The sequence below is a fragment of the Synchiropus splendidus genome, chromosome 2 (genome assembly GCF_027744825.2).
Source record: "Synchiropus splendidus isolate RoL2022-P1 chromosome 2, RoL_Sspl_1.0, whole genome shotgun sequence".
In the NCBI taxonomy this organism is placed as follows: Eukaryota; Metazoa; Chordata; class Actinopteri; order Syngnathiformes; family Callionymidae; genus Synchiropus; species Synchiropus splendidus.
In genome coordinates, this window is record NC_071335.1 from 24,294,623 (window position 1) to 24,322,112 (window position 27,490).

The following is a 27,490-nucleotide window of genomic DNA, read 5'->3' on the forward strand; positions in this document are numbered from 1 at the left end:
GAGGGGAGGCTCCGCTCACAGCAGTTTGACACTTTAGGAAAAGCTTAACCATACAGGACTGGGTCGCCACGTAACACCGGCGTGACTTTCCTTGACTGAGTGGCCATCAATTCAGCTGCTCTGGCTAACCCCGGGTAGCCGTCACCACCCCACTAATTAGAGTTACCAATGGCTTCTCGATGGGGGGTTTCCGAACACAGACTCAAATTTGGAGACTGACCTTTCCGAGAATTGACAAGAAGACTTTAAAAGTTTGTGTTGTGTATTTAGATGCATAACAAAAACGACAGAGCGGACGAAGAACCTTTTGTTTTCGACGACACATGCAGTTAAAACTCAAGGTGGGAAACATCACGTAACCTTCTCAGACTAATACATTCATTTAGGCTGCCGACAACAATGTGACTCATCTGGAAAACGCCCATTTTATTAGCATTTATTTCATATTATAACAGCAGGAGTTCAGAAGGAAGTCACACAGCCATCGCCATCTGATAAATGATTCTGGGCGGAAGTGCTGAATGTCATGCCCATTCAAATCTAATAATATTTAAGATTAGCATAGCTTGTTTTCTTCATCCAAGAGAGTCACAGCCAGAGAGACAGTAGAGCAAACTCAGCAACAATTGGAAACTGCATCATTTTCACACCCAGGATGAATATCGTACAAAACTTTGCCTCAAATATTTACACCAATCACTCCACTGAGGGAAATTGTGGATTACGGAAGTAGCCTCACGGCGTTGGCATGACTATTTTGGAGCACGCTTTTCTTTGTTAGCGTGACTCATCTGTTCTGCAGTGAGAAGCTTACGGTGCGCACCACGTTTTTATGAAGAGACTTTCCAACATTTGTTTGACAGCACATTTGCAAGACTCCAATATTTGACATGGCACAATGAGGGGCGCTTCAGGGCTGAAACACACATCTCCGTCTGGATTTTTTTTTTTTTTTGTCATTTCCTTCGACCAATCAAACGAGCACAGCGTGTTCTCACTTCCTCATTCATGTAATACCCTCTGAGAGAGTCGGTGCAACAATAACTGCGCATGCAATATTGATGGCTCGAGTCTAAACACAGAGCGGATGCTGCTCAGCAGACTCGCACACTGACACACAAACTCACACATCTGCTCGCTGACTTCAGCAGTCGTCCTATCTGCCGAGCAGATGCCGGAGCCTGTCAGCCAATTAGCCGCCTTCCACGATTTTCTTTGAGGCTTTCTACAGAGGGAGCAGCTGGGTCCATCCAGGTTCGGTAGACGACGGCAACAAGACGGGGACTCCTTTAAATGTGATGTCAGGGCATGTGCATACATCCACATCTGCGTGAGTTTGTTAAGTGCCAGGAAGTGAGTGAGTTTTGTCGAGCGGATCGTGTTTCAGAAACAAGCAGAAGGGAATGTGAGGTGGAAAAACAAAGACTTTGCATTCAGTCAAGAAGCCTTATGAAATGAATTCACCAATGTAATGATTTTGAATCGGTTATCATTAGCCAGCATCGTGTTGCTCAGACCTCATGAAAAAGAGACTACGGTTCCATCAGTTTAAATCGATGATGACACCGTATGAATAACTGGGACTCATCAGGAGAGATTTCCAAAGGTAGTTTTTTTTGTGCACATGAGGGGATCACTCTGCCGGGCAACGATCAAAGAGACCCCTTTTAGCAAGCCCCTGATCTTTTCTCCAGTCAAAATAAACCAGGGAAAACTCTTGAGGAACCCCAGATAAGTCCCGATGTGTTTGAGAGATAAAGGACACGCGTAAGTACCGTGAGTAGATAACACCATGACTGACCAGTGCCTGACCTCGTAAGAGTTGGTCATAAAGAGGAGTACAAATTCACTTCCACGGGCTTCGTAAAAAGAAAATCTAAGAGTAGCCATCTGACTGGACGACTTGCCACAAGAAGGAAGGAATGGTGTTGACTTCAAACTCCACATCCTAAAACTGAGGATAGAAACCCTACAGTCATTCATGTCTGCACTTCTTCTACATGTGAAATCACGAGTGATAAAAAGCAGTAGCTACCTAGCTAGTCCTGGATGAAACTCATCTTCAACAACCTGTAACTTCAAAAACAGCTTTGCGTCTGGAAGGCACAACAAGATACAACTATTAAAGAGAAAACTGGAAAGGAGAGTTCAGGCCAGACGAGCATGTGATGTCAAGTTTGAGATCAGAACATGGCAAACTGTAACCCATTTAAATTTTAAACAAATGAGCAGCTTGTGCACAGGTGGGTTGAAAATGTTGTGATGAGGTGACAATATAGTCGCTTCTGGGTTGGTTAAGTTAAAAAATGTACTTAAGTAACATGAATATTCTGACATAATAATACTCTAAAAATGCCAAATTCCTAACCTTTAGTTCAGAAGTTCATTTTAGATGTTAGAACTTGCCGTTCAGATTCTAGATTGTGTCTATATTTCAGGTACATCTATGGCAATTCATACACTTTTTAATTTAAAGCCTAAAAATTGCTTGGGAAAAAAATGCTTAAAAAGGGTGATGACTGCTTAAACATTGGGGGAAATATTCCATTTTAAACACGCAAATTAAGGGTGAATCGGTGCTTGGAGTCCAAGATCGAGTTCGGAGAATGTGGTAGATTTTATTCAGATAACTAAACTTCAGCCATATTTGTGGCTGCGCTGTTTGTCTTTCACATAGTTGGCTTCTTCTAATCGTTTTGGAAAAGGACATGGATTCATGCTTCTGTTTAATGTTAAAATAATATTTGTAACAAATGTCAAAACAAAGACCATTTCTAGTCTTCTCTCACCATTACAGAGCATCATTTCTTTCCTTAGTTCAATTTGGTTACGGAATGAACCATAAACACAATTCATATATAAAATTATAGCGTGTTGAGTTTAGAAATATACATTAAATTATTAACCTGGATTGTACACCAGACCATAGAAACGACCATGACCTCATGAAGAGGCTTCTGTGTGGTGCATTAATATTTCACCCCGCTTTCATAGTGGCATTGTTAAGTGTCCACGCAGCAGACTCGTGAGAGAACAAGGCTGCTGCTGCTGCTGCGCGGGTGACGGAGAGGAACCGCGAAATAAAAAAAGGGGCGCTTATGTGACGGGACGCGGGGTAACTTTTTTTAAAAAAAATGTGTGTGAGGGAATTCAAAACAATGTCAACGGACTGGTGAAAGCTCAAGACCACTTCGTCTGCGCGCAAGAATCAAGACTGCGCCTATTTAAAACAGGCGCTCCTTTCGCACAGGTGCGCGTGTAGACGCAAAATCTTTTCACTATGAAATGCGACCTTGCGAAGCAGGGCTGCAATTGAAAAACGAATAAAATAGAAAATTAAAACGTATGAAAGGGGCGCATTTTTGTCGAAGCAAAATTTTCACGCGTTTGAGAGGAATTGTTAAATGACACGAAAGCGAATATTATCTGTTTTACTGGGGTAAAATACTATAAAAACGTAGTATTAAAAAGCACCAAAAATAAAATGTATCCAGTATTTATGAGAGAGCAACCGAGAGCGCTGCAGTCCCGGGGTCCATAAGAGTCAGGTTCGGCGGGAGATGCGCACGAAACCCCCAGATCATTTTCTTTTTGGTTAGTAAAGCCCAGATGTCCTCACAGTATTTAGTGTGCTGCGAAACGTGTGTAAAGCAGAGCACGTTTTTAACGAAGAATATATGTGCAGTAAAAGTACATTTAAAAGCGTCAATCTCCCAAACATAAATGAAAAATGTTTTAAATGCTGAAAAAGGTGCATCTCGAATTTCAAAGCTGCTAAAAAGCACGAGAGCGCGCAATTATTCATGGGCACGAAGCGCTCCGATTCGAGTGGCGAGCCTGCGGAGCTGGGATCCGCTCGGCGCGCGGCAGAAGCGGACTGACGCGCTCCGGCAGGGACCCGCCAGACTCTGGCTGCCGTGATTGGCTCCCACCACTGACAGCTCGACACACGATTGCAGGAAGAGAAGCCCGCCCCCTTTTAACTCCTGCTCGAGGAGCCATTCATAAAGTACACAAGTGCTGCGCTCAGCTGACAAAAAGTGCAGCAACTCGAGATGAGCGCGGCTCCATCCGGACCCTGAGTGTTTCGCAGCCGCAGATGAGCTGGGCGGTGATAAGAAGAAGCCGTAGCGCCGCGTCGTCCGCTCGCCGCAGCCAACTTTGATTTCCTCGGGAGTGTTCGCCTCTGGCTTCACCGGTAAGCGTTGGATCCGTCAACATACTGCGACTCTCCGGTGTTCAGCCCGGACCTGTGCCCGAACATGATCGCCACGCAGGCAAAGCTGGTCTACCAGCTCAACAAGTACTACAACGAGCGATGCCAGGCTCGGAAGGCGGCCATCGCCAAGACCATCAGGGAGGTTTGCAAAGTGGTCTCAGACGTCCTGAAGGAGGTGGAGGTCCAGGAGCCCCGGTTCATCAGCTCCCTGAGCGAGATAGACGCCCGCTACGAGGGGATGGAGGTCATCTCCCCGAATGAGTTCGAGGTGGTGCTCTACCTCAACCAGATGGGTGTCTTCAACTTCGTGGACGACGGTTCCCTGCCGGGATGTGCGGTGCTGAAGCTGAGCGACGGCCGCAAGAGGAGCATGTCGCTCTGGGTCGAGTTCATCACGGCGTCCGGCTACTTGTCCGCCAGGAAGATCCGGTCCCGGTTCCAGACGCTCGTGGCCCAAGCCGTGGATAAATGCAGCTACCGAGACGTGGTGAAGATGGTGGCGGACACCAGCGAGGTGAAGCTGCGGATCCGGGAGCGCTACGTGGTCCAGATCACCCCCGCCTTCAAGTGCACCGGGATCTGGCCCAGGAGTGCCGCTCAGTGGCCCATGCCTCACATCCCGTGGCCCGGCCCGAACCGAGTGGCGGAAGTGAAGGCGGAGGGATTCAACCTTTTATCCAAAGAGTGTTACTCCCTCACGGGGAAGCAGAGTTCGGCAGAGAGCGACGCCTGGGTGCTGCAGTTCAGCGAGGCCGAGAACCGGCTGCTGATGGCCGGCTGCAGGAAGAAGTGCCTCTCGGTGCTGAAGACGCTGCGGGACCGGCACCTGGAGCTGCCGGGTCAGCCGCTCAACAACTACCACATGAAGACGCTGCTGCTGTACGAGTGCGAGAAGCACCCGCGGGAGACCGACTGGGACGAGTCGTGTTTGGGGGACCGGCTGAACGGGATCCTGCTGCAGCTCATCTCCTGCCTGCAGTGCCGCAGATGCCCCCACTACTTTCTGCCCAACTTGGACTTGTTTCAGGGGAAACCGCACTCGGCCCTGGAGGCTGCGGCCAAGCAGACGTGGAGACTAGCGAGGGAAATCCTCACGAACGCAAAAAGTCTGGACAAGTTATAAGCTCCGGAGATAAAGCACTGACTCTCCACAGAAAATGTGAAAAGACCACAAAAAGACTCAAACACTGTTTTCTTAGGAGCGATCGGGCCACAGACGGAGAAAATGAAGGTAGATACATGTCAACACTTTCACCAAGTGAAGAAACTTTTATTTATGCACACGTGAGGAGAAAATGTAGCGTGCCAACTTTTCCGTATGTGATTTAAACCGAAGAAATGTTAATAAAATGATGCGAATTCAACGACACAAGTAGGCCCCGTGTCTTGACCTATTTTAAGATGAGAACAGGTCGCTTTTTATTTTGGTCGCCGTCTGAGGAGGGCAGGTAACGCTCAGATTTACCTTTCACTCCTAAACGGTCGACCTCGAATTTATATTATTAAAAATATTAACTCACAACCACCAATCGATCTGAGCGCAGACACCTCCAATATATATAAATAACACTCTCGGACACAAACCACGATGACTATTGAATTATATCGTGATATAAAACTGCTCACGGCTAAAAAAAAAAGAAAAACATATTGCAAAAATAATAGATTTTCAGGATTGTCGTATATCGCAGGAGAAAAAAAAATTAAATAATGTCAAATAACAATTCGCACACAACGACTGCAATGCCAGCGTTAAAACTTACACTTATATTGATAAAGGTGAAAATGTTGTGAACAATTTCACAGTGAATATTTTATCAAGACAGCCGCTTGAAAAACGTCAGCGACAAAAACTCTTTACCCTCGTTGAAAATGAAGTATTCTTCGTAGAATGGGGTTCACAAATGCAATTTTGGAAATTACAACGGCTTCAAATAATTATTTTCGTCAGAATCTATTTTGCGTAAATAAAAATGTGTCGCTATTAATTGACGCAAACATTTCCAATTGATACCAAAATAGCAGAAAAAACAGTGAAGACTTTAAAGTCGAAAACAAATATCTATACAGCATGTATTATTATAATTGTCATTATTATTATAAAAATGAAACAAAATAATCTTTTTAAATTATAATAAATTAACAAACACGAGAGTATTTTTTGTCTTTTATAAATGATATATTTTAATAATTCTTGTACAATGTATTTACATTTGTAAATGTTACTTTATAAATATTTAAAGAAAAAAAACTAATTATGGAAGTCCCTTTCAGGATTGGTCTTTTTAAAGAACCAACAGCATTGACTGTTCATGATCAATACTGGTACTGAGAAGACCTTTTATAAACATCCCTTACCTTTGGGTCGATGGCTTTGAAGCCAGGATCTTCCTCATCCACGTCGAAGTAGAGCTCAGAGGCGGTGACGGAGAGAGTCCCCTTGACCACCAGGGCCGGAGCCACCAGCTGGGCGCTGGTGCTCAGGCTGACTGGGCCTGCAGGACACAGAACCAGCTCACAAACCATCTCACACCGCACCAGCAGAGATCAGAATAAAGCATTTGTTGCATGAAAAAAATGTAACTTGAGAGATACAAAAATATGATGCAACAAAATTCACACTTCACAAGTGCTAGTTTAAAAAAAAGAAGTAAAAAAAGCTCTACCACTGGCCACTGCAGCTCAGCCTAATCTCTCATCAATCTTAATTTATGCCATGACGACAATAGACGAGCAGCTCAGGGGAGCAGGGAAGCTGATTTCCCTCTGCTCCATCACAGGCGTGGACAAAACCGACACGCAGCGCCTTAAAATTGACACACGACATGGGAGGACATGGAGCCACATTGTTTTCATTCAAAGCGGTCGCACCTAAAACAGACAGCTGACGACAACAAGTGCATCTTTATTAGATCAGATTAAGCGTTTAATCCATGTAAAGCAGTTCATTTTCATGGAAGCCTGATCCTGCTTTGCACATCAAACAGTGGATTAGCGGGAAAAAAATCCACGATGATATTCAATTAAAGGTTCAGAAACATGACTCAAAATAGTGGGTCAACAATGTCGTCACAGTGATCGGTTCATACAGGAAACTCATTAGCATCAATGAGCTCTTTTGTGATCTTGACTTTTCACAGGCAGATTGTGCTTTGAAATGAATATTTACAGTGAATTACAATACAACAAATACAGAGCAGCTGCTGCAGCCCCACAGGTTAATGTGTGTTGACTTATTTACACTGCAAAAAAATGAGCTGAATTTTGTGAATTGAGGCTTGTTTCTCACAAAAGTAAAACTGTGTCATTTCTCCAAATGTTCAGCTGCAGCATTCTTAGTTCATCTGAGTACACAAACCAAACAATGTTTAGGGAAGACTGTCCCAAAACATTTAGATATGAAATTAAGAAATCACATTAGTTGACGCTACACTGTGTTCAGGTTCACCCTGCATTCCCATGCTGCCGTGGGGCGAGGCATGGCCGCATGTGTAGTTTCCTTTTGTTGTCATCAAAAACAGATAAATAATGTGACCTTATTCAACAGCACAGGTTTTAATCTCCATAGAGACAATATGATCAATGCAAATGGGAAGACTATCAGCCTGTGACGGACTGTGGAGAGGTGAAAACATTCAATTCATATATGTCCAGTCGTAAAATACCTCCATTTCAATCCTCTCCATCTGAGAACGAATGTCTCTTTACCACAAAATATGAGGTCATCTTTAGCCAAACTATCAACAACATGAGTGGATTGCATCCAAAAAAGCAGTGTGAGGACTTCAGATGTAAACAAGAGTGTTCAAGAACAGATTTTTCTTCTGGCTGCAAAGGACATGAAAGAGATACAAGGGACATAGCTCCTGTACCTGTTAAGTTCTCAAGGTCCTTCTCTTCCAAGGAGGACAGATTGTCGTCATCTCCGTCCAGCGGCGCGTCGCTTTCAGAGTTTTGATTCCCCAGCGCCGGACCCTTGATGGACTGCTTGCCTTTGAGGACGTCGTCCTCGGACGCTGCACGGGGATGAAATAGCGCTTTAATTTCACAATAGAATTGTCACTACATCTGAATTACAGGCAATATTTTTAGTCAGAAAAATGAGGCAGAAATATCTCAGAATTGTAATTTGGGTGAAATCCATATAACATAAAACATTTTAGAATAAATTCACCGAGAGAACAATGAGAAATTTGATATAAATATTGGTCATTATGTTCATGACAAAATTAGAGATCAAGGGGCAGATTTCAATATTAGATTAGATGTCCTTCATTTGTCCCCCAGTGGGGAAATTCAACTATGATCAATAAATTGATCTGATTATAGTATTTATTAAGAGAGAGAAAAAAAAAACATCAGTGATTCAACAGTGATTCAATGCCTTGTCAGATAACATTGGAAACGTTGATGGTAAGAATCCGAACTGATCTTCTATCACGTCCACACTGAGAAATCAAAAGGCCAAACCAAACAACAGAAGAGTGACAAGCTCTTAACCCATAAATCATTGGCAAGATTATCAAAACACATCCTAAGCAAAATGAGCGATTCGCTGCCCATTTTGATTCCAAGCGACAACTTGAGGTTCCGAATGGATCATTTGAGAAAAATTCTAATCTGCAAACATTTACAGAGCGTCGCATTCCCCAGCGGTGCATGCGAGGGATCCACAGACGCACAGACTCTCTGGCAAGTCTTCCCTCTGTGCAAACACGGCCGGCGTGATGGTGAGACCTCGCGCCGCTTCTGTGGCATGCTAGCAGTTGTAATCCAGGAAACACCTCATTTATGCAGGGGTTTTTGGTCCCTGTCACCTGAGGGCAGACTTGTTGCACTTCCTAAAAACGCACAGCTGTGTCATGTCGCTCTAGACTTTGAAACGACTAAGAGAGAGAGAAAAAAAATATCTCTTGTCATGGAAAATATGCAGCTCGCTGATATTTGGACCGGTCTTCCTGTAATTAAGCCTCCCAGGAGGATTCCTTAGTTAGCAGCACTGAAATTACTACCAGCTCCACTAATACGTACCACATGCTATTGTGTTCACACCGGGCGAGTGGACAGGGGACTTATCAGGCCAGCTCGGAGAAGCCACGCCCCCCTCTGAAAACCTGAAAATGTGTCACCCCGAAACACTCGCATTTTTCTGACGGAACCTCCCGAACCTTTGCCAAAACATGAGTTATGAATAACTGTTTGGGAGAAACGCTGAGGCTGGGAAATGACCGGTCAGCACAGCAGTTGGGTGGGACGGCCAGAGAGCTCCGACGCAACCAAGCCACCAATTACATTAAAAGATATAATGCTCTCACAAGCTGCGGACTCTTTCTTCTTTAAATAGACTCTTTTTCCTTCTGTGATTTTACAACCTTGAGGTTGTGGTCAGACTGTTTGTGTGTCTGCGTGTGACGTAAGAGTGCTGGTGTTCGTGAATGTGTGTCAGTCTGGTAGACATGAATGTGTGTGTTGTTGATGCAAGTGCACAGATGTGTGTGTGTGTGTGTGTGTGTGTGTGTGTGTGTGTGTGTGTGTGTGTGTGTGTGTGTGTGTGTGTGTGTGTGTCTCAGAGCGCATTTGTGAGCTTGTTGTACGTCATAAAGCTGGAGACATTCATCCGTTTGTGTGTATGTGGAGTGTCCATGATGTGTACATTTATTTTTATTACGCATCAGTGAGGGTACTTCACTTTTGTCTTTTTATTTTGGTCTAACATAGTGTGTGTTTTCTTAGAGGTCAGTGTACCCAATTAGAGTTCCTGTCTGAGTGTGTTACTCCAAATGTGGCGCATCAAATAAGCAAGGGCTGTGCATGTTTGGACGCCGGTTGTTATGAATGAGCATGTGTCTGTCGTGTGTAATAGTGTGTGCAATTGCGGGTGTGATTTTTGTCCATCTGTTTGTAGTTTTTCAGCATTGTTTTTTTTCTGTTATAGACTATGTTTTGGATGTGTGTGCATGTGTACTTGTACTTCTATCTTTGTGAGTTTTAACCAGTCTTTGTCTGTTTTAACTAACAGAGTGAGGACATTTTTGCAAAGTGAGGACATATTGGCCAGTACTCGCTCAGTGAAGCCTCATCTGGAGGGTTAAAACTTCAAAATAACTTGACAATTATAACTGGGTTTTAGTTTGGTTAACAATAAATGTTAAGGTTAGTCATTTGTTTACCATGGTTTAGGGTGAAAGGCTGGGGGAAGCATTATGGCAATGACGGTCCTCACTAAGGTTAGACAAACGTGCGTGTGTGTGGTTTTGCTGGTCCCCACAGGTCCAAACCTTAACTTGAGGAGGAAGACTTCAAAATAACTGGGTCATTATAATCGGGCTTAAGTTTGGTTCAGAGTCATGGTTAAGGTGAGCCATGTGTTTTGGATGGTTAGGTGAAGGGTGAGAGACTGGGGAAGCATTAGGTCAATCAGAAACCTCACAATGTCCTCACAGGAATGGCAACACAAACGTGTGTGTGTGTGTGTGTGTGTGTGTGTGTGTGTGTGTGAGAAAGAGAGAGAGAGAGAGAGCGAGAGAGAGGCAGAGAGTAATATGACCTTCTACAGAAGTTTTCGTGAAGTATGGGCAAATGTGTGTGCAATTTTTTTATTACAAAAAAAAAAAATTCAAAATGACAAGAAAATACCAACAAAATTAAGTTCAACTTCATCAAAGAAAAGACCTTAAAAAAATCCTCTCAAAAGCCTCCTGTTCTTGTAATAGTGAGCCAGTCAAAAAAAAAAATCCAAACAGGTTAAAGATTTTTTTCTGGGGACCCGGTTTTCCGTCGGCGCGCTCCAACTACCTGCTTACACAACTGCAGGCAGGCAGGGTCGCGGCAATTAAATTGTCAAAATTAACAAATTTGTTTTTAACGGGAGCAAAGCCAGGAGTGTGGTCATGAGGAGAGTATTGATGACCAGAACAGAGACATTTGTCTTCCAGTATTTACTCTGCCACCTCTGCGACACAGGCCTTTGGACCAGACCAAATCAATCCCCAGGAAAGATGGTTCTTTCCAGCCGCTAACACACAAGAGGCGACTCAGGCGCTCGCACACTCTCCTGCGGAACAAGCTACGGAGGCAATGCAGTGTTCGCAACAACGTGGAGAGGAATACCGCGACGTCATCTATCTCCGTGTCACGCATTTGACGAGAGATCAAAGATCAGGGCAGATTTGGCCGTGTTCCTAATGAGTGAGACTCTCCTTCTGATGATTGTAATTACAGCCAGATATGACCTCTGTGGCTTGTTTTAGAGCTCAGCCTGAGCTCTCGTGCTGATCGCAGTAAGAATGTTGGGACACTGGATTTGAGAGGAAAGGCGTCGTCGAGAAACTTAAGTCATCAAAAGGACCTAAAAATATTTTAGTTAACTCAGTTCAGTGATTAAAAACATGTACAGATTTAAAAGCTTTCAACTTGACAACACTTGGATTTCATCATACATTTTTTTACATGTTTTTTTTTTTTAATCAATTGGATCAAATATATTTCACGTTTTATACATGAATAGCAGATCACCTATAAAAGGAAGTTTCATGAGGGTTGTTGCACAACAGGGAAGTGTCTTATTCGAAATTGTCTATAAAAAGTTGACGCAGTAAAATGTAAATTGTATGTAAATGTCCGCAAAGGAAATCAGTTAAGCTGTTCTCATACTAATGTGACACTTTTAATTGTTGAAAATGAGTGTGTTGCTACCAGTTCCAATTGCTACCAATACTTTGAACAAGTCAAGGAAAAAGTGAATTCCTGGAACTCATATCCATGAGTCTACCAACCAGAAGGTTTTTCCTCTTTCGCAGACCCGTCCTGCTCTACAATGACTCCATCATTCACTTCTAACTACACCTCAAGGACGACGATGAAATGAAGCAACCAAGAGGTTTTCCTAATCTTCATATGTACAAATATACTGTATATACACAGCTGTTTTTAAAGTTGTTTTTATTGAAAGTAAAGTTGTTTTGGTGAAATTTTAAAAGTGACCACACTTGACCGTTGATAGCATGAAATGATGCATCTGAAATTAAGTTTATAGTCATCATAAATCATGAGGTAGTAGAACAGCAAATGATGTTCTAAAAATATAAATAGTGTGTGTGTGTGTGTGTCTGTGTGTGCATGATACAACAGCCTAGACACAGTTATTTTATTCGCCACTCTAGTGATTCATTTACTTGTTGTAGCTTTTATGAAGTAAGGTGGAAGTATGTTAATGAAGGAATACATCAACACTGGAGTGAAACCCACACACTTGCTCATAGGAAAGTCCACCAGCTGGTCAATGTCCCTGGTCACCAGCTGCTTCTGCGTTTCTCTCTAGATTTTGGGATCCCTGCGCTTATTGCTTATTGACTCCCGTCACACCTGCCATTGGTCTGTGACATCACTCTGAGGCAGGTGGAGGATGTTTCAGCAGCGAAGCTGTCGCAGTTTCTAGGGGAGCAGAAGTAATTGATAGGCTAAATCTTCACCCGACGTGATGATGATTGCAAACCCCGGTGTGTTCTGGGAGGTTTGTAGAAACAAGGGGGATTACGGAGTGTTCCGTGGAGAAATGTGACGCCTCATGTTAATGTAAGTGTCAGAGAGTTGCTGTGAATTTATGGGGCAGTGACGGCAAAAGTTCATTGACAAACCTGCACCTGTCCTGGTGGGAAAGTGCAGCCATTCTGGCTGGAAAACCCTTTTCTCAACCAGCTCAGGACTAAATCCAAAATTAAATCTGATGTTTAAAAATATAAGTGGATGTAGAACTACAGCAAGTAGCAGTGCAAAAACCTCTTTTTGGTTCATCCGAGCCAACCAGGATCCACAGTTGAGGGTGATAATTCTAGTGGATTAAATTCATAATTTCATGTCTGGGACAGGTTGAGAAGATTTCTGCATTATTTTACCAAAACATTGACTTTTCTGATTGTGTTTGGCACTTTTTAAGATATTGAAACCTTTACTTGGCATCTGATGGAGATTAGCACGGTTTACCAGCCAAGCATGACCTTCAAAGGTCAAGTTGACTTTTTTTATTTGTCACCTTTCATTTTTTGCTATGAGAATGAGGTGTGCGGAGCCATGTTTGTCCCTCAGTACCATTAGTTTGATCCCACCTTTTCACCACTACACTCAGCCAAAGGGAGGGGTTCGGGCCTCTTTACTTCAAATGCTGCCCCCACAACCAGACCTTGAATGAGCCGATGAATGCACACATTCTAATGACACCCGTTTGTGATTTGACTTGCTTATATAAGGTTAGTAAGGAATTAATACTGCAAACAATTCATACATTTTGATGCACAATTTACTGCTAAGAGGCGTTATGAAGCCTTTGTAAACAAAACAGGGTCATTTTAAAGGTCTGTATTTGGTACCAGTTCAAGTTCAAGTTATGAGTTTCACAGCGTTCATTTGCAAAATATATACGTGTCATACACATGAGACACGAAAGGTCATATATATAAACAGAGCTTTGGCATTGGTGATATCACTGTGATAGCTGAGGTCAGCTGCAAACAAGGTGACCATGACTTCTGTGTGTTTCGGCGCAAATTGAATGAACTGGTTTGGACAAACACAAACACTCTCAAATCATCAGGACTATGACGGAAAAGTATTATGATTCCAATGACTTTGAATCACACACCGTGCACCAGTTTTGCATGCTCCAGTCACTGTCAAATAAACCCAACAAAACCAAAAGCAAAACCTAATAGAGCCCACATCGATTAGCTTTCACTTGGATCAGGAATAAATAAATCAGTTTGAACTTAAATACACGACAAGTACAGAGCAACAAATGACTTACCATTGATATCGGCCACTGTTGTGCAGTCGGGGAAAAAGAGAGAGTTGCATTTCAATACGATTGACCAAGTCAGGTTGATGAGTGAAACAACACTGGAGGCGAATGTTTTTAACAAGACAGGAGAGTTGATTATCAGCATGCATCGTACGAAGGGTGTCGTTTTACTGTGTTTTGCGGCACAATAAATGTTTTACTGCGATGACTTGGCTAATTTTTACGGCCACCACCGAGACTCGGTCCAGGGTGAGCGACACTGACCGTGCTCGGCCGCAGCTTTGAGCGTGGCCTCCGTGTGAGAGGATCCGAACGGGTTCCTGATGAAGCGACGTCGCCGCCTTAAATCGTCCTCCCAGTAGTCCAGGCGCCAGAACTCCCTTGGTCGGCTGCAGCGAGACAGAGGTAGCACATGTGTTAGCAATTACCAGCCAGCATGGTATGGCAGCTCAGCATTAGCACTTGGTCCGAGCAGCATACATAAAGCCAGCTTTGTCTTTGGCTCTTTTTTTTTTTTTTTTTTTTTTCTTTTAAACATCGCTGATCACTCTTGAGAAAGAGCAGCTTAAACACAAGATTAGACGCTAAATCAGTAAATCAAAGCGAGCGACAGTATCTGCTTCAAAGAGGTCAAGGTTTAGCCTTTTTTTTCTGCTGCAAATCCTCTTTGAGAATTTGATCCAAGAACATCACAGCGGAATGCACAAATGACAGCATGATCATTTTACACACGCATTTGTGGCACGTGCGCGCATTCTAGGCTCATTTCAAGCACAGCAGGAGACCTTTCACAGCGCTCGTGGTAAGGATGGGCCACTACAAACAGGGGGACAGACAGCATCACCGCATTTTTCAAATCAATTTTCTCCTGACAGAATGAGGAAAAGGGTTCATTTCCCCCCAAAAAAGTTTTTTTCTAATTAGGTTCAAATGGCAGACGCAAAAAGGTACATTAAACTCCCCATCTTATCTTTGGGATTTCTAGGGAAGCCAGTCTTTAATAGGCAGGAAACGTGTGAATTCATCAGACAAATGTGATCATAATGTAGATTCATAAGCCTGGCCATGAAAACAAGTATAAACTTTAAGTCATAATTTTGTGGGCTCCACCATGAAACATGATGGATGGAACCTGAAAGATTGGGGAAATGATTTTGAGTGACTCAAGAAGTTGCGTTTCAAGCCACTTTTAGCTCATGTTTTTGAAGATGATATGGGCATATGGCTTTCAATAGCGGTGGTTTGTCCGTCTGTCCGTCCATGTGCAAAATAACTTGATAAACTTACAGAAGGATTTGGATTACATTTTTAGGAAATATGAGAAATGGGACAAGAAACAAATGATTGCAACTTTTTAAACCTCGACACTTTAAGAGAAGATCCCCTCAGTCAAACGGAAATGCTACACAGCAAAGTGTGGTACTGTAAAACCTAAGAAGAGGCTGAGATGAAATAAGCTTCTTACTGTCTCAGACAGCCTTTGCATCGCACTATGTGATCTCCAGTGGTTTTAACTGAAATGGTAACTCAGGTACAACAGTTGTGGCCCTCTTTATGCAAACCCGGATGCCCGGGTCTACAGTACACGCAAAGCTATAGATTCATGACTCATGCATCTCGTGTTAATTCATGATCCAATCCAAACAAAGTCAGTGAACAGGTTACTCCGAAGAGTCTGTTTTTCAACGCCTCTGCTGAACATTCACAAAGTTTACGGCTTCAGTAGCATAATGCAGGAACCCCTTCATGCTTTATGGGAGCTGCTCTTGAACGTCGGCTTAGCTGGCGGCTCCTCACAAATCTCTAGTCTGGCACCGAAGATCAGCCGAGGACTTTAAAGGTTAAATCATTTTACTCCTGAAAACTGAGTAAAAAAAAAAAAAAGACTATATCGCTGTAAATTAAAATATGTGCAAAAGGCTGAAGCAAACGTTGATATTTACAGGGAGCTCTACTGCATACAGACAAATAAAAGCGAAGGGGATGATAGCTTTCGGAGAAAAGCCTGTTTACGAGCAGAACTGAAAGTGGAGCTGTTGTTGAGGAAATATAAATCAGTGGACAGTCACATCTCGACTTCGTTGGTTTGAGGGGGACGAGAGTAAATCATGCATTTTAAGTGAAGACATAATTTAAATTTCAGGGTGAAGGTCTTTAGGAAAAAAAAATACTTGGCAAACGTAGCCACGGATGACTGTGTGTGCTTTCAGAAGTGAACTTGTCATCGCTCTAGTGAGTTTCCGCTAATGAGAATTTTGTGCCTTTGAAAACGCGTGTGTATGTCGCTATCTATTCTTTACACGGGAGAGTGAGTGTATATGTGTGTGTTTATGTGGCTGTGCATTCATGGAGGAACGCTGGTGTCCCCAAGTATGTGCTCGCAGAAGGGCATTTATGTCTTGTACTGGAAAGCAAAAGGTGCGCGTGCAACTGGTTAAGATCCTCTGTTGTGCGAGTGTTGGAATGCATGCTTACTGTCCTGACAGCCTGCGTGTTGAGAAAGAGAGAGTATTGATCTGTGTGTACACAGGCATGTGCAGCTGTACGTTTGTGCAAGACTGAGCCTGAAGTCAGTGTGAGTCTGGATATGTCCTCCATGTATTTGTTTTGTGTATATGCTGCCTGTTTACATACATGCGTGTCAGAGTGTGTGTGTGTATGTGTAAATGCGGTTGTCCATCTGTGAAAGAAGGATTGTTTCCTTGTGCGTTTGTGTGTAAGAGTGTGTTCACGTTTAAAGCCTGTGTATATGAGGTAGTGTGCGAGAAAGAATGCTTGTGTTTGGCGCGGATAGTTTGTGGTCGTGTTGAGATGAGTGTGTGTGTGTATATATATGTCCGTGCTCAACGCTGTTTCTCTACTTGCAATGTGCACATTGTACGTACACAACTGTCTATCTTTGCAAGAGTTTTGTTCAAGTCAAGTATCTCAGCTTGTGTGAAAGTGTGCATATTTGAGTGCTAGTTTCAAACAAGTGTGTTGGTTTACAGCACATGGAGGTGTGTGACGAGTGTGAGCCTGAAAGCCAGTGAGGAGAATTTGTGTGTCGAGTGTGTGTGTGTGTGTGCTGAAATGAAGTCGGGGATCCATCAGGGGACGCGTATGTGCAGAAGCAGATTTCTCAGCGGTGACAAAGACGGGGCTCTGTGTCTGCGTGTGATAGCCTGGCAACACAAATGGCCACTTCATCATCCTGCCTGCTCCGGTATTCATCTATAAAAATAATTATTAAGGCCACGCATGATGCACCGGCTCTGAATCAGGACGCACCCGTCTCTTATCCCCTGGCGGAGGGGAGGGGGTCTCTGTGTAATCCACACAATGCACCACAATCCATCAGGAGGGGAAGCATCGGTTGGAGTAATTAGTCATGGCACGGGGTGCAGGGACGGGGGGGTGGGGTGGGGTGGGGGGTTCTGCCTCTGCCAGTCACGTTCACCCTGCACAGCCATGAACACGCCACAATGAGAGCCCTAATGACGGGCCGCTGGAAGAGCAGGACCGGGGATGAGAGATACCTCATCATCAATCCCAGATGAGGGCTCCGCCGTAACAACAGCGGAGATGCACGGCGCCACGCGACCCCCCCCCACACACCCCAACCCCCCCACACCACACCACACACGGAGCGCGCTTCTGCAAAGATGATACATTATTCACAACTCATCCATCCTTCCGGGGCATCTCTGGCAGAATTTACCGAAGCGCCATTCTTCAGAAGAACAACAATTAAAATAACAAAGGAGTGTGTCGTGCTGAGCTCGCGCAGACCGCTAGTGTAATTAGTAATTAGTCTGGTCATAAAGGGTGTCTGGAACGAGTCCTCGTTAAGTCGCAGTGGTTAGACGACCCAGGAGGCGGAGACACCAAGAAGAAGATTCTCACCAGATTCTCACCACAATGCCATGAAATTCAAACAAACATACCGTAGGATCTTGCAATGACAGAATGTAGAAGGCTCGATTTGTGGAATAGAGGAATTTAATTCATTGAATTAATTCAAAATTGAGATTAACCTCTGCCTTATGACATGCTTCCACATTTGATCAACTAATGGTAGATTAACATCCAATTCACACAGTTGAATTTCCACTTCAGAGTTTCAAGCGTTAAACACACTATTGAAAGAATGAATGTCTAAGAAAATAGCAAAAACAAACTGCACAGCACAAACTGATGGTAGAATTGCCCCCAATGTAGGCAGCGTTTATGACACAAAAAATAATCCCTAAATTTCGGAGCATTCCCGATTCCGCAGCAAAAAGAGAAACTCCATTGTGGCATCTCATGTAGTAGGATTTCACTGACTATTTTCACCCAGTTTCCAACCATTTCAAAGACATTTTGAAGACACTTTCTCCACAGGCCAGAGGTCCACTAACAGCACACAAACTAGCTTAACTCACAACCTTTCTGGGAACGCTACTTGAGCAGAGCCAGAGGGACTCCACCGTGATTTCAACTACTTTTTTACATTTATGGATTTTTTCCAAGCAAAAAAATGCTTTTAACAATCGCATTAGGGATCATCAAATATGTATTTAAGTAAAATAAATAAATTTTAAAGGGATATAATCTCACACAATGAAAGAAAATTCGTCATATGAAGGAAAACATGGCTTGGACATCAAAATTAGATCAGAGTATTGAGTGTCTCTGTGTCGAGTCTTGGTACGTTTAAATTCCTCAACACTTAAATGAATGACTTCCATAAGCGAACCATAAAATTCCACTTGACTCCCCCTCTGGCAGAGGAGTCGCGGTAATATCGCAGCGAGTGTTTTCCTAAGCATGGTAAGATATGCTAATGACATGACCTTTACCGTTGCTCGCAGGACGCGGAAACGCTTTCATATTTCTCAACAAGCGGGCGCACTTTGGCACAGACCGCCATTCATAACCTTTCGACAAAATTAATTTGGGCTCAGTCAATGAGGACAGGCGCGCAGCATGATCTCAGCCCTAGTGGATTCCATATTAATTCCAGGTGCTATTGGCAGCCCTCAAAGTGCACAAATATTGCCTCCATCCCGCGAATCACTCAGCTGTCATTTGCATAAACCATGTATTTGGGGGTAACGGCAGAGTGGGGCTAGATGGAGGACTTGTCATGTCGCTGGTTGCGATGGTGCCGGCTCTTTGTCAAGCCGTGGCAGTGATCGCCTCACCGGTATCTCCAGTCTCAAATTAAAAAATGAAAACTACAGCAAACACATTGGTGGAGAAATGGTCCTCCATGATTAAGTCTCGCCAAAGCGATTTCCTAATGCGCATCCTTCCCTCAGAGGAAATCATGTGTGTACGTTAATTTACCTTCTACAATGTTGCTCACGATATTTACCCGAACAGGTCTTTCAACTCATTTCTTTAGCCCCCCCAAAAAAACGGTACAATGGCCGCAGGAAAGGCCGCAGGTTTTGGGAAGATGATAAGTTTGGGTCATATATGACTGGGGATTATGAAGAGAAACGCATGTTCGTGGAGGACAAAAGTGTGTCTGCACAACACAACACAAGCTGACACTCGATTCTTTTTTTCATTGGGGTTAACCATGAATAAATAAGGGACTATTAATGACCACTCGCCCACTTTACTTATTCATTGAAATATGAAACTAATTGCATCACTAGAAAATGGCATCCTCCGGTTTGCATTATTCGCCCCTCTCCCCTTCACACCGCCGTCGTTACCACTCCTCCCAATTAAGTCCAATTTATCCCAGAGCTTTCAAAAAGCCATATTGCATCTCAGTATCATCAGCAGCTTGTGAGGATCAAAGCGCTCCCCTGGGTCCAGCGGCTTCAGAGCAGCACCGAGCACAACACGGCCAAACCACTTAAATGCAAATGCAGCACCTCTAATTACCGCCGGCTTAATGTGCGACTAACAATTAGTGGCCATTACACTCGGCGTAAATTCACAGACAAAAAGACAAATAATTACAAGCTAATTATATCAGATTTCAGGGGTGACAGTAGACGCTGATCAAAGACCGTGGTGTTAACAAGCAATTTGTTCGTGATGCAAAAATAAATCAAAACCACAATATCCCCAGATTTCACGCCTTGACATGCCCCAAAATGAAAAAGGGAACACAAATCCAAGAGGGTACCTCCATAAGGAAACCACTATTAACTACATCTGTTCTTCACTGAATTGTGCGTGTGTTTTGTGTGGAGAAGTCAGGGCCCAAACAGACCTCAGATACAACTCATTCCAGTTCTACTAGTTCAAAACATTGCAGTTTACGTCATTTAGTCGATAAACAATGTCTGCCAAAAATATACATTTTAAGGTTGTGCACTGCATTAAATGACTGTGACTTCGGACATGACCTGTCTCAGGGTGTTCAATAGCTGAGCCAGGTGTGTTTTGAGGTGACTCGCGTAAACAACAGAGCAATGCACCACTGTACCACTGTTTAAAAACATGGAAATGGTGTAGGGCAAGAGGCAGGGGACACCAGAGAAGGGAGACCAATATATGAACAACTACTGGCATTCACCTGCTGCTAACCGAAGAGTTATGAAGTGTTCAATTCCTGAAGAAAGCGAAGGTGGCGGCAGCAACACCCTACGTTACCACAGTATTATTCATTCCTATTGTCCAGTGGCTGTTTACAAACACCGTTATCTCTCATGAAAGCATAGCGGCAGCAGCCGTCTCACACCATTGGAGCTTGAATCTGGAACCATCTGCACATTTTTCCTGTGATTCTGACAACACGCTTTCACAACCATTTATCAAAACTGCGGCGAGGTAATGAGGGCGGTCCGGACCGGAGGTGCATAATTCCGCCATTACTGTCCAATTGTAATAATCTTCTGACCTCTACCTTTCACAGACGATCTTGAACGCAGTGACAAATCTGGAGTTCACAGTTCTATCATGCGGCAAAAGAGGCGCACAACGTCTGGCAAGATGTAGTCATTGAGTTCAGCCCCTCCTCCGCAAATGCTACATGTATTCCACAGGCCTTATAGTCAGGCTTATCAAGTGCATAACATGGGCTACATCACCATTTAAAAATTGTTTTAGGCCTTAAAATCTGCAAGTCCAGGAGGATATGACTTCTGGAGGTAGGGAATAGAACTGGAACCCTGCGGGGGGGACACCATGGACAGGATGGACATAGGAGTGAGTAGGAATCGATTTGAACTTATGTATCTCTAACAAGAACTTTGTGCTTTTAAAACCTCAAGAAAACTGCTAGTTTTGTGATTTATTTTATGTTGTGGTCTCAAATGTGTGGTTAATTATCTGCTATTAGAAGAGCCAATTCAAGTAAATGTTTCAGTTACACCATTATGTTATTACTGTATAAAGACATTATCCAACAGGAATATTTTTCAGTCTTATCCTTTCAAAGACGCGGTGCTCTTGAACTCCGCCATAAAGCAGCAGAAGTAAATACGTCTCAAGAACAGATATAAGCTGTAGCCCAACAAGTAAATGATGATGCTCTCTCCTCTGCACTCTATATCGGGAATAACAGTATTTTATGTGTCCTTCTTTAATGCGCAGGGAAGCGCTGGATTTCAAAGATAAAGGTGATTTTTTGGCAAATGGTGAAAGTAGCAAAATAAATGACCTGCTGGTGCTGTGGTGTAATTACACCGGCTGGGAGCGTACCAATCTATCAAGAGAAAGAGAGGTGGGGGCTGACACGCCGTGAAGGGGTTAGTCAAAGGAGATAGCCTTTGACTAACTACTGGCCTCTGCCAATCGATACCGTGCAGATATTGCGACAGGGATAAAGAAGAAAAAAGGCCTTAAAAACTTCCCCGATGGCTTTTCATTCCGTTATCGATCAGCACCTTTTTTATCTTGACCTTGGTCACCACGGCCGTATACTTTCTTTAAGGTTCATGAAAGTCATAAATCTGCTCCAGTCAGGCTGAGGTGCGGGCAGTCAGGCACGGAGGTGGAACCGCAAAAGGGAGGGAGAGGGACGCCCACACCTTTCAGGAGTACACATTTTGATTGAATATCTGTTCGTATAAAAGTGATACTATCACAATGAAACTTTCTTCACAAGCACATAGCAGTGTGAAAGTCTAACAATGCCTGTCGCCACAGCAAAGATGCACAGACATGGCTCAGCCCAGGAAGCAGGCAGGGCTTCTGCGAAAGTGGGGGAGCATTACTTTGAGTCTCTGGTGGATGACAGAGCTCCTCAGCTTTACCCTCAAGGAGAGGCCGGCCACAACAGGAAGACAGACAATTTGTTCTTACAGTCACCGCCAATCCATCGGATTCTGCTTTTCCGTGCGTTTGTCAAGTGCCTCTCTCGCAGGAACACTTTTATCTCAGAGTCACAGACGTAAACCAAGACTGAAAAAGGTGACTATGGCTCACAATGGATTGTGAGATGACAAGTCCTTCAGAACTAGCAGTTGGCCGCTGTGGTTACACTTGGCTATACACATGGAAAAGGTCACATCAAAAACTTAATTTAGAAATATTTGCTCCAGTTGCTTCTTAATTATTAGAATTGCTTCATATGTACCACAAACAGTCAGGGGATTTAATCATTTACACTTGGGAGTGGTTTGGCTTCCATTTTTGGCTGATGCACTTAAGACCCTTTTTGTAAAAGTAACTGCACATTGTGAATATTGCATCTGATGCTTGATTTGGAGAAAATCCTGGATACTACCACTAACTACGAGAAGCAACACCAAAAGCAGTCGATCATGACTTGAGCTGAAGAAGTCACAAGGACAGTACACGTTTTATGACACAAATGAATGCTAAATCTGATCGACATGAATAAATGAAAACAGTTTGTTAAATAGTGAATGAGAGAAAAACAATGGCGCACCGAGCTGAAATGCCTTTGCTGTCAAACTGCATAAAACTGTAGCGACTCAGCGCTGAACTTAATCAACAAATCATTCCAAAACGTTTATTGACTTCTTTGACGCATGACACAACTGCCGAGTTAACTGTTTCACCATATGTACGTTGGAGCCGAGATCCCCAGAGCAACGCTGTAGCATGTTAACATATGGAGATCATCAGCTGTTAATATGTTCCAACATGACACTTTGTTACTGTTGCTCACAGCCCAGCCACTGTACTGTATATACAGTCGATGTAAATGTTATCCTTGAGACTAAATTCTGATTCATATCCACCAGCTCCACAGCAGCGTCGGGCCCTGGTGGCACGTTATTTTACATAACTGATTGAATCCCCTTCTGTCAAGCTTCAGCAGTGATTTAAGGGACATCGGGGTTTTTGTCCCTTTCATAACTTCTGTCCCAGACACGTCCGCGCGCTTGATTAATGAGGTGGGGACGTTCACATCAAATCCATTTCAGTCCGGCTCGGTCGGAGAGTTTACAGACGAACAAAAGTGGAGATAGCCTTGCATTTGTTTTGGCTCCGAGTTTTGCCTTCTGTTTATGTCTATATCAAGACAGATGGATGTCCACAACTTGAGACCCGGCTAATTGGTTTTGAAGTAGTTGGGATGGGGAGTAAAGGAAACTAGCTTTTCTGGCCAGTGCCAGACAGAAGGATACACAGCAGCCACCGCTCACTATTCCAAAGTCAGTTTTTGGAATGTTAACTTGTTTCCCTACGCCACCTGCGGTGCTGCCGGAGGCCTCTCCAGATGAACTCCGAAGACCCTTGCAATTCATTTTGGGATAATGTACCACAGCCACCTCTGCAGCCAAGCTGTAACTATGCCTGACGGTGACCCCCTGCTGCTCGGCGCTGAAATATGTTGAAATAAAGGCATGACTCAGCAATTCTTGAATATCCCAATATTAAAAGATCAATTTCCTGTCACACCAAATTTACGATGCAACCAGCTGGTAGACGGACTTCTACATAGCCCATATTTAAGTTTGCATACCTCAAAAGATAAGTAGCACATTTGGTCATGAAGCAGTAGCCAATACATATATGTTGTAACAAAAAAGAAATGTGCAGTAAAAACCAGTATTTGTTGGATTATAAAGTCAAAATGTTTTTGGATTCTGTCTATGGTATCATGACTAACATCCCAAAACGATTAAGTTATATACTTGAGTCTCATTAGTTGCCAGGTGACGATGACTCGCGTCATTTCCAGACGATACATTTTCATGCAGTGTGAACTCCTCACTATTTAAAGTCATATAAAATCACATATTAGTAGAGACCAGACACTTGGTGTGTGCATACACACACATACCAAAAAACAGTACTTTTGTCCAGTCACTTCCTCACGAAAAACACCTCTCCTGTCTCATCCTCTCCTCCATCCTTTGCTGTTTCTTTGTCTTCCTGCCGCTCTCGTGTCACGCATTTCCGAGAGCTGGTGTACTCTAAACAGTTATGTTCTTGTTTCCTACGCTTATAATCCACACTGACGTGCTGGAGTCCCATTTCCTTTTTCAGCTCTGCGTGCGCAGCAACAGCACCGGTGGTTCCATTAAACATACACAAGGCCACACGGACATTGTGCAGGCCCGGCTTCAAGCACATGCATTACGTCCAGTATTATGTATCATAATTGTGATTTAGGTCAGGAATTAAAACATACAATGGATCTGGCTGCCACGGCTTCTCATGCACTCATTTATTAAACAAGAGAGTAGAGAACAAGCGTCTGGGCTCCGCTCTGTGCTTAACACAGAGATAGATACACTGAGGCTGAGAGGCCTGGTCTTAAGGGTCGAGGAAACAACATGAACACACTCTGCCTCCATCTACTGTGCAGCTTGAAGAGCCAAAAGAAACAATAATAAAGCAATGAATTATATTATTGTAAGCAGTCCCCCATGTCGATCACGATGGAGGACAGCATTTATTTTCAAACGGCCACGTGAAGCAGGATCGAGTGGTGAGACGTTGAGTTAGAACCTATTGTCTGTTAAACGCTTATAAATAATCTTCTGGCGCTGACTACAACAGGCTTCCACTTGCACTGGAGCTCCAATCATTAATAGATAATGATCTGAAAAAATGAGAACGAAAACACCTTTTCTGTAAGTACCTCCAGAGGCTTCCGTCCTCAATAAGGTGCTGGCAAACTGACATAGTAAAAGATAAAATAGTAACCCTAATATCAATAGTTTATCCATTACAGGTCAGCTCACTGTCTAGCGGAACAGTTACAAAGCTGTCCATTTTCAATCTCACAAGGCCGATCGATACGGAGGCATGCTGTTTAAATTTCGCCGCTATTGATTTTCTCTATAACACCGCAACCCCGGAGCATTCATCTTTGTGAAGGAAGGGAGATTTGATTTACTGAGGAAAAATTGGAGTGCACATCACAAAGATTTTTCGAGGGGCGGGTGTGTGACATGCCAAAAGATGGATGTCCCTTGGCTGGGAAGCCTCTCGCCTAAGGGCGTCCATTAAAGCGCCGGTGCTGCAGAAAATGAGCTGCACCAATGAGGGAGGAGGAGCAGGAGTCGCGGCCGGAGGTGTGCATTTCAGGGGTGTTTGTCGGGATGAGGAATAAATAGAATGCAGACGCCGTCTTCAAAAGAGAAAGCAGGTTTCAACTAACATTAATTATGTGGTCAGAATCCAGATTGAGGCAACAAAAGGTTAGTGGTGATAACAAGCCCATCCAAATGGGCCTGAACTTATGATCTAAGATATTGTCCATCAGAAAAATATCTCAGTGGTGGCGATATAGAGTCTGTAACCAACTCTTGTCAGTGGAACACACCGACACAAACAATGGTGGATGATGGCTACTCAGTACAGCTTTTTGACTGACTCAAGTTTGAAGGGGTTGGTTTATTCAGTGACAGCATCTCATCCTCTGCTGTTTCAATGTTTTCAAAAATGACTGTCTAGGCATTTGCTCTCATGACATCACTCTGGCAGACAATCTGATGGCCGGAAACACTCACCAGTGATGTCACCTCAGTCGATTCATAGAATAGAAATAGAAATGAACATGATACGACTGAATCATTCTCATTCCAAAAAAATTAAGGCACGACTGAGAAGCTATCGTTTTACATTTACCAATCCCATTTTAGGAAATTCTGTTTAGCAGATATCCAACTCAGGCCAAAATTAATGACTGAAATAAACTTTGCTGCTTCATTCGATCCCTGACAAATATTGAATCACACAGTGATCAAAGAAAACTCCTCTCAGTAGACAGTAAACATCAGCCCTGGCTAAGAAGAGCTCGTGTATCATGCTCCAGCTGCACTCTCCGTCCCTCCACCACTTCACTTCCTGCATACAGAGTGAATTTCCATGGGACATTAGTCAGCCTATTAGGATGCAATAAAAGGCAGGTATGAGAGCTGGGAGACAATAAGCGAACGTGTTCAGCCCTCAGAGTCCTCCATCATCTGGACTGCGTCACGCTAAAGCTGCCACAAACGGACATCCAAAACAACGCAAGACGAGAAAAGGTTCTGTGATGATCAATACTAATATTTTAAGACAAAAATGTGAAATATATCTTTATCGAATTTAGATAATTATTGGATACATTTTGGTGATGGTCACTCTATATGCAGAAGCAGATATACATCAAGACATTTTCGATGTTTATCCAAGGCCCAGATCCCTGCCAGGTTTCGGGGTAATAACCAGCCTCCAGCACCTGGTTCTGCTGCTGGTTGGACTTTTCAATGAAAGATATCTTTGCGATGATCACATGGCTTCACAAGGTTTTGGTTTATTTATGTGTAAGTTGTTTAAATATGGTCATTGATCACAAATGAAATCAGGAATAATGAATCAGTTCTATTAGTTGAATGGGACCCAGGTCCATTTTTTCGGGGGAAAGGTGGGCTTTGAGATCAAAAAGGTCAAGACCCCTGCTTTAGGGGAACCCTAAAAAAAACACTTAGGCGTGATACTAAAATATATTTCACATGCCTGTAGTTGGACACCATTAAAATAAATTTGGATGTCAAAGCAGATCCACTTGGGATCATGACTACGGCGTCAATCTCCTGGCTGTTGCTTAGACCCAAATGCAAAAGGACTGACAGTACAGGTAAGGGACCTAGTCCAGCCAAATGCGATGAGGGGAAAAATGATGTCTGTCTGGTGTTTCATTTGAGTCCATCTCACAGGAATCATTAACATCGTCTCTATATAGAAAGTACAGAGATGCCGTGTCTCCAGGCAGAGACATGACAGGCATGGACAGATGAACAGGTAGTTGGCCAATCTGTCTGGCTGTCTCTGCGCTGACCCGCAATGACTGACAAAGGCGTAAAAATGATAGATGCTGCTTTTGTCTGGTGGAAGAATCCTCCCCGGACACCAACTGATGCACCACAGCAGGAACATGTAAGAGCAAGAAGGACAAAAGGTGGACGAGAAAGAAATAAAAGTGTGTGTTCAGAAGACGCAGATGGAAGACAGCAAGCGGGGAAATGAAAATGTGAAAAAACACCTCTTTCCTCCGGAGGCCGAGGCTGCTGTAAGCTGGATATTAAGACACAAATTGCATTCAGGCGGGTCAGACAGTGTCAGAAGATATTAGATGC

At 43.5% G+C, this 27,490-nt stretch overlaps 2 protein-coding genes across 8 annotated transcripts in view; one reads left to right on the forward strand and one right to left on the reverse strand.

The window, feature by feature from the left end:
- Nucleotides 1–27,490, reverse strand: part of lrba (LPS responsive beige-like anchor protein) — a 160,710-nt gene that overhangs the window by 61,655 nt on the left and 71,565 nt on the right. For 5 of the 7 annotated variants that reach the window (XM_053855600.1, XM_053855604.1, XM_053855599.1 and 2 more), the window contains exons 37-40: nt 14,277–14,401; nt 14,019–14,033; nt 8,092–8,235; nt 6,578–6,714 (exon numbers count right to left, since the gene is read on the reverse strand). In XM_053855600.1, the coding sequence (XP_053711575.1) occupies nt 6,578–6,714; nt 8,092–8,235; nt 14,019–14,033; nt 14,277–14,401 (421 nt within the window). The remainder of the gene's footprint in view (nt 1–6,577; nt 6,715–8,091; nt 8,236–14,018; nt 14,034–14,276; nt 14,402–27,490) is intronic. The other 2 variants (XM_053855601.1, XM_053855605.1) reach the window with 1 other exon arrangement.
- Nucleotides 4,007–5,607, forward strand: mab21l2 (mab-21-like 2). Its single transcript, XM_053855608.1, has one exon. The coding sequence runs from the start codon at nt 4,263–4,265 to the stop codon at nt 5,340–5,342; it is 1,080 nt and encodes a 359-aa protein (XP_053711583.1). The 5' UTR covers nt 4,007–4,262; the 3' UTR covers nt 5,343–5,607.

Bases quoted from the DNA above. Each gene is read 5' to 3' on its own strand.
- mab21l2 (XM_053855608.1), top strand. From the start codon at position 4,263: ATGATCGCCACGCAGGCAAAGCTGGTCTACCAGCTCAACAAGTACTAC.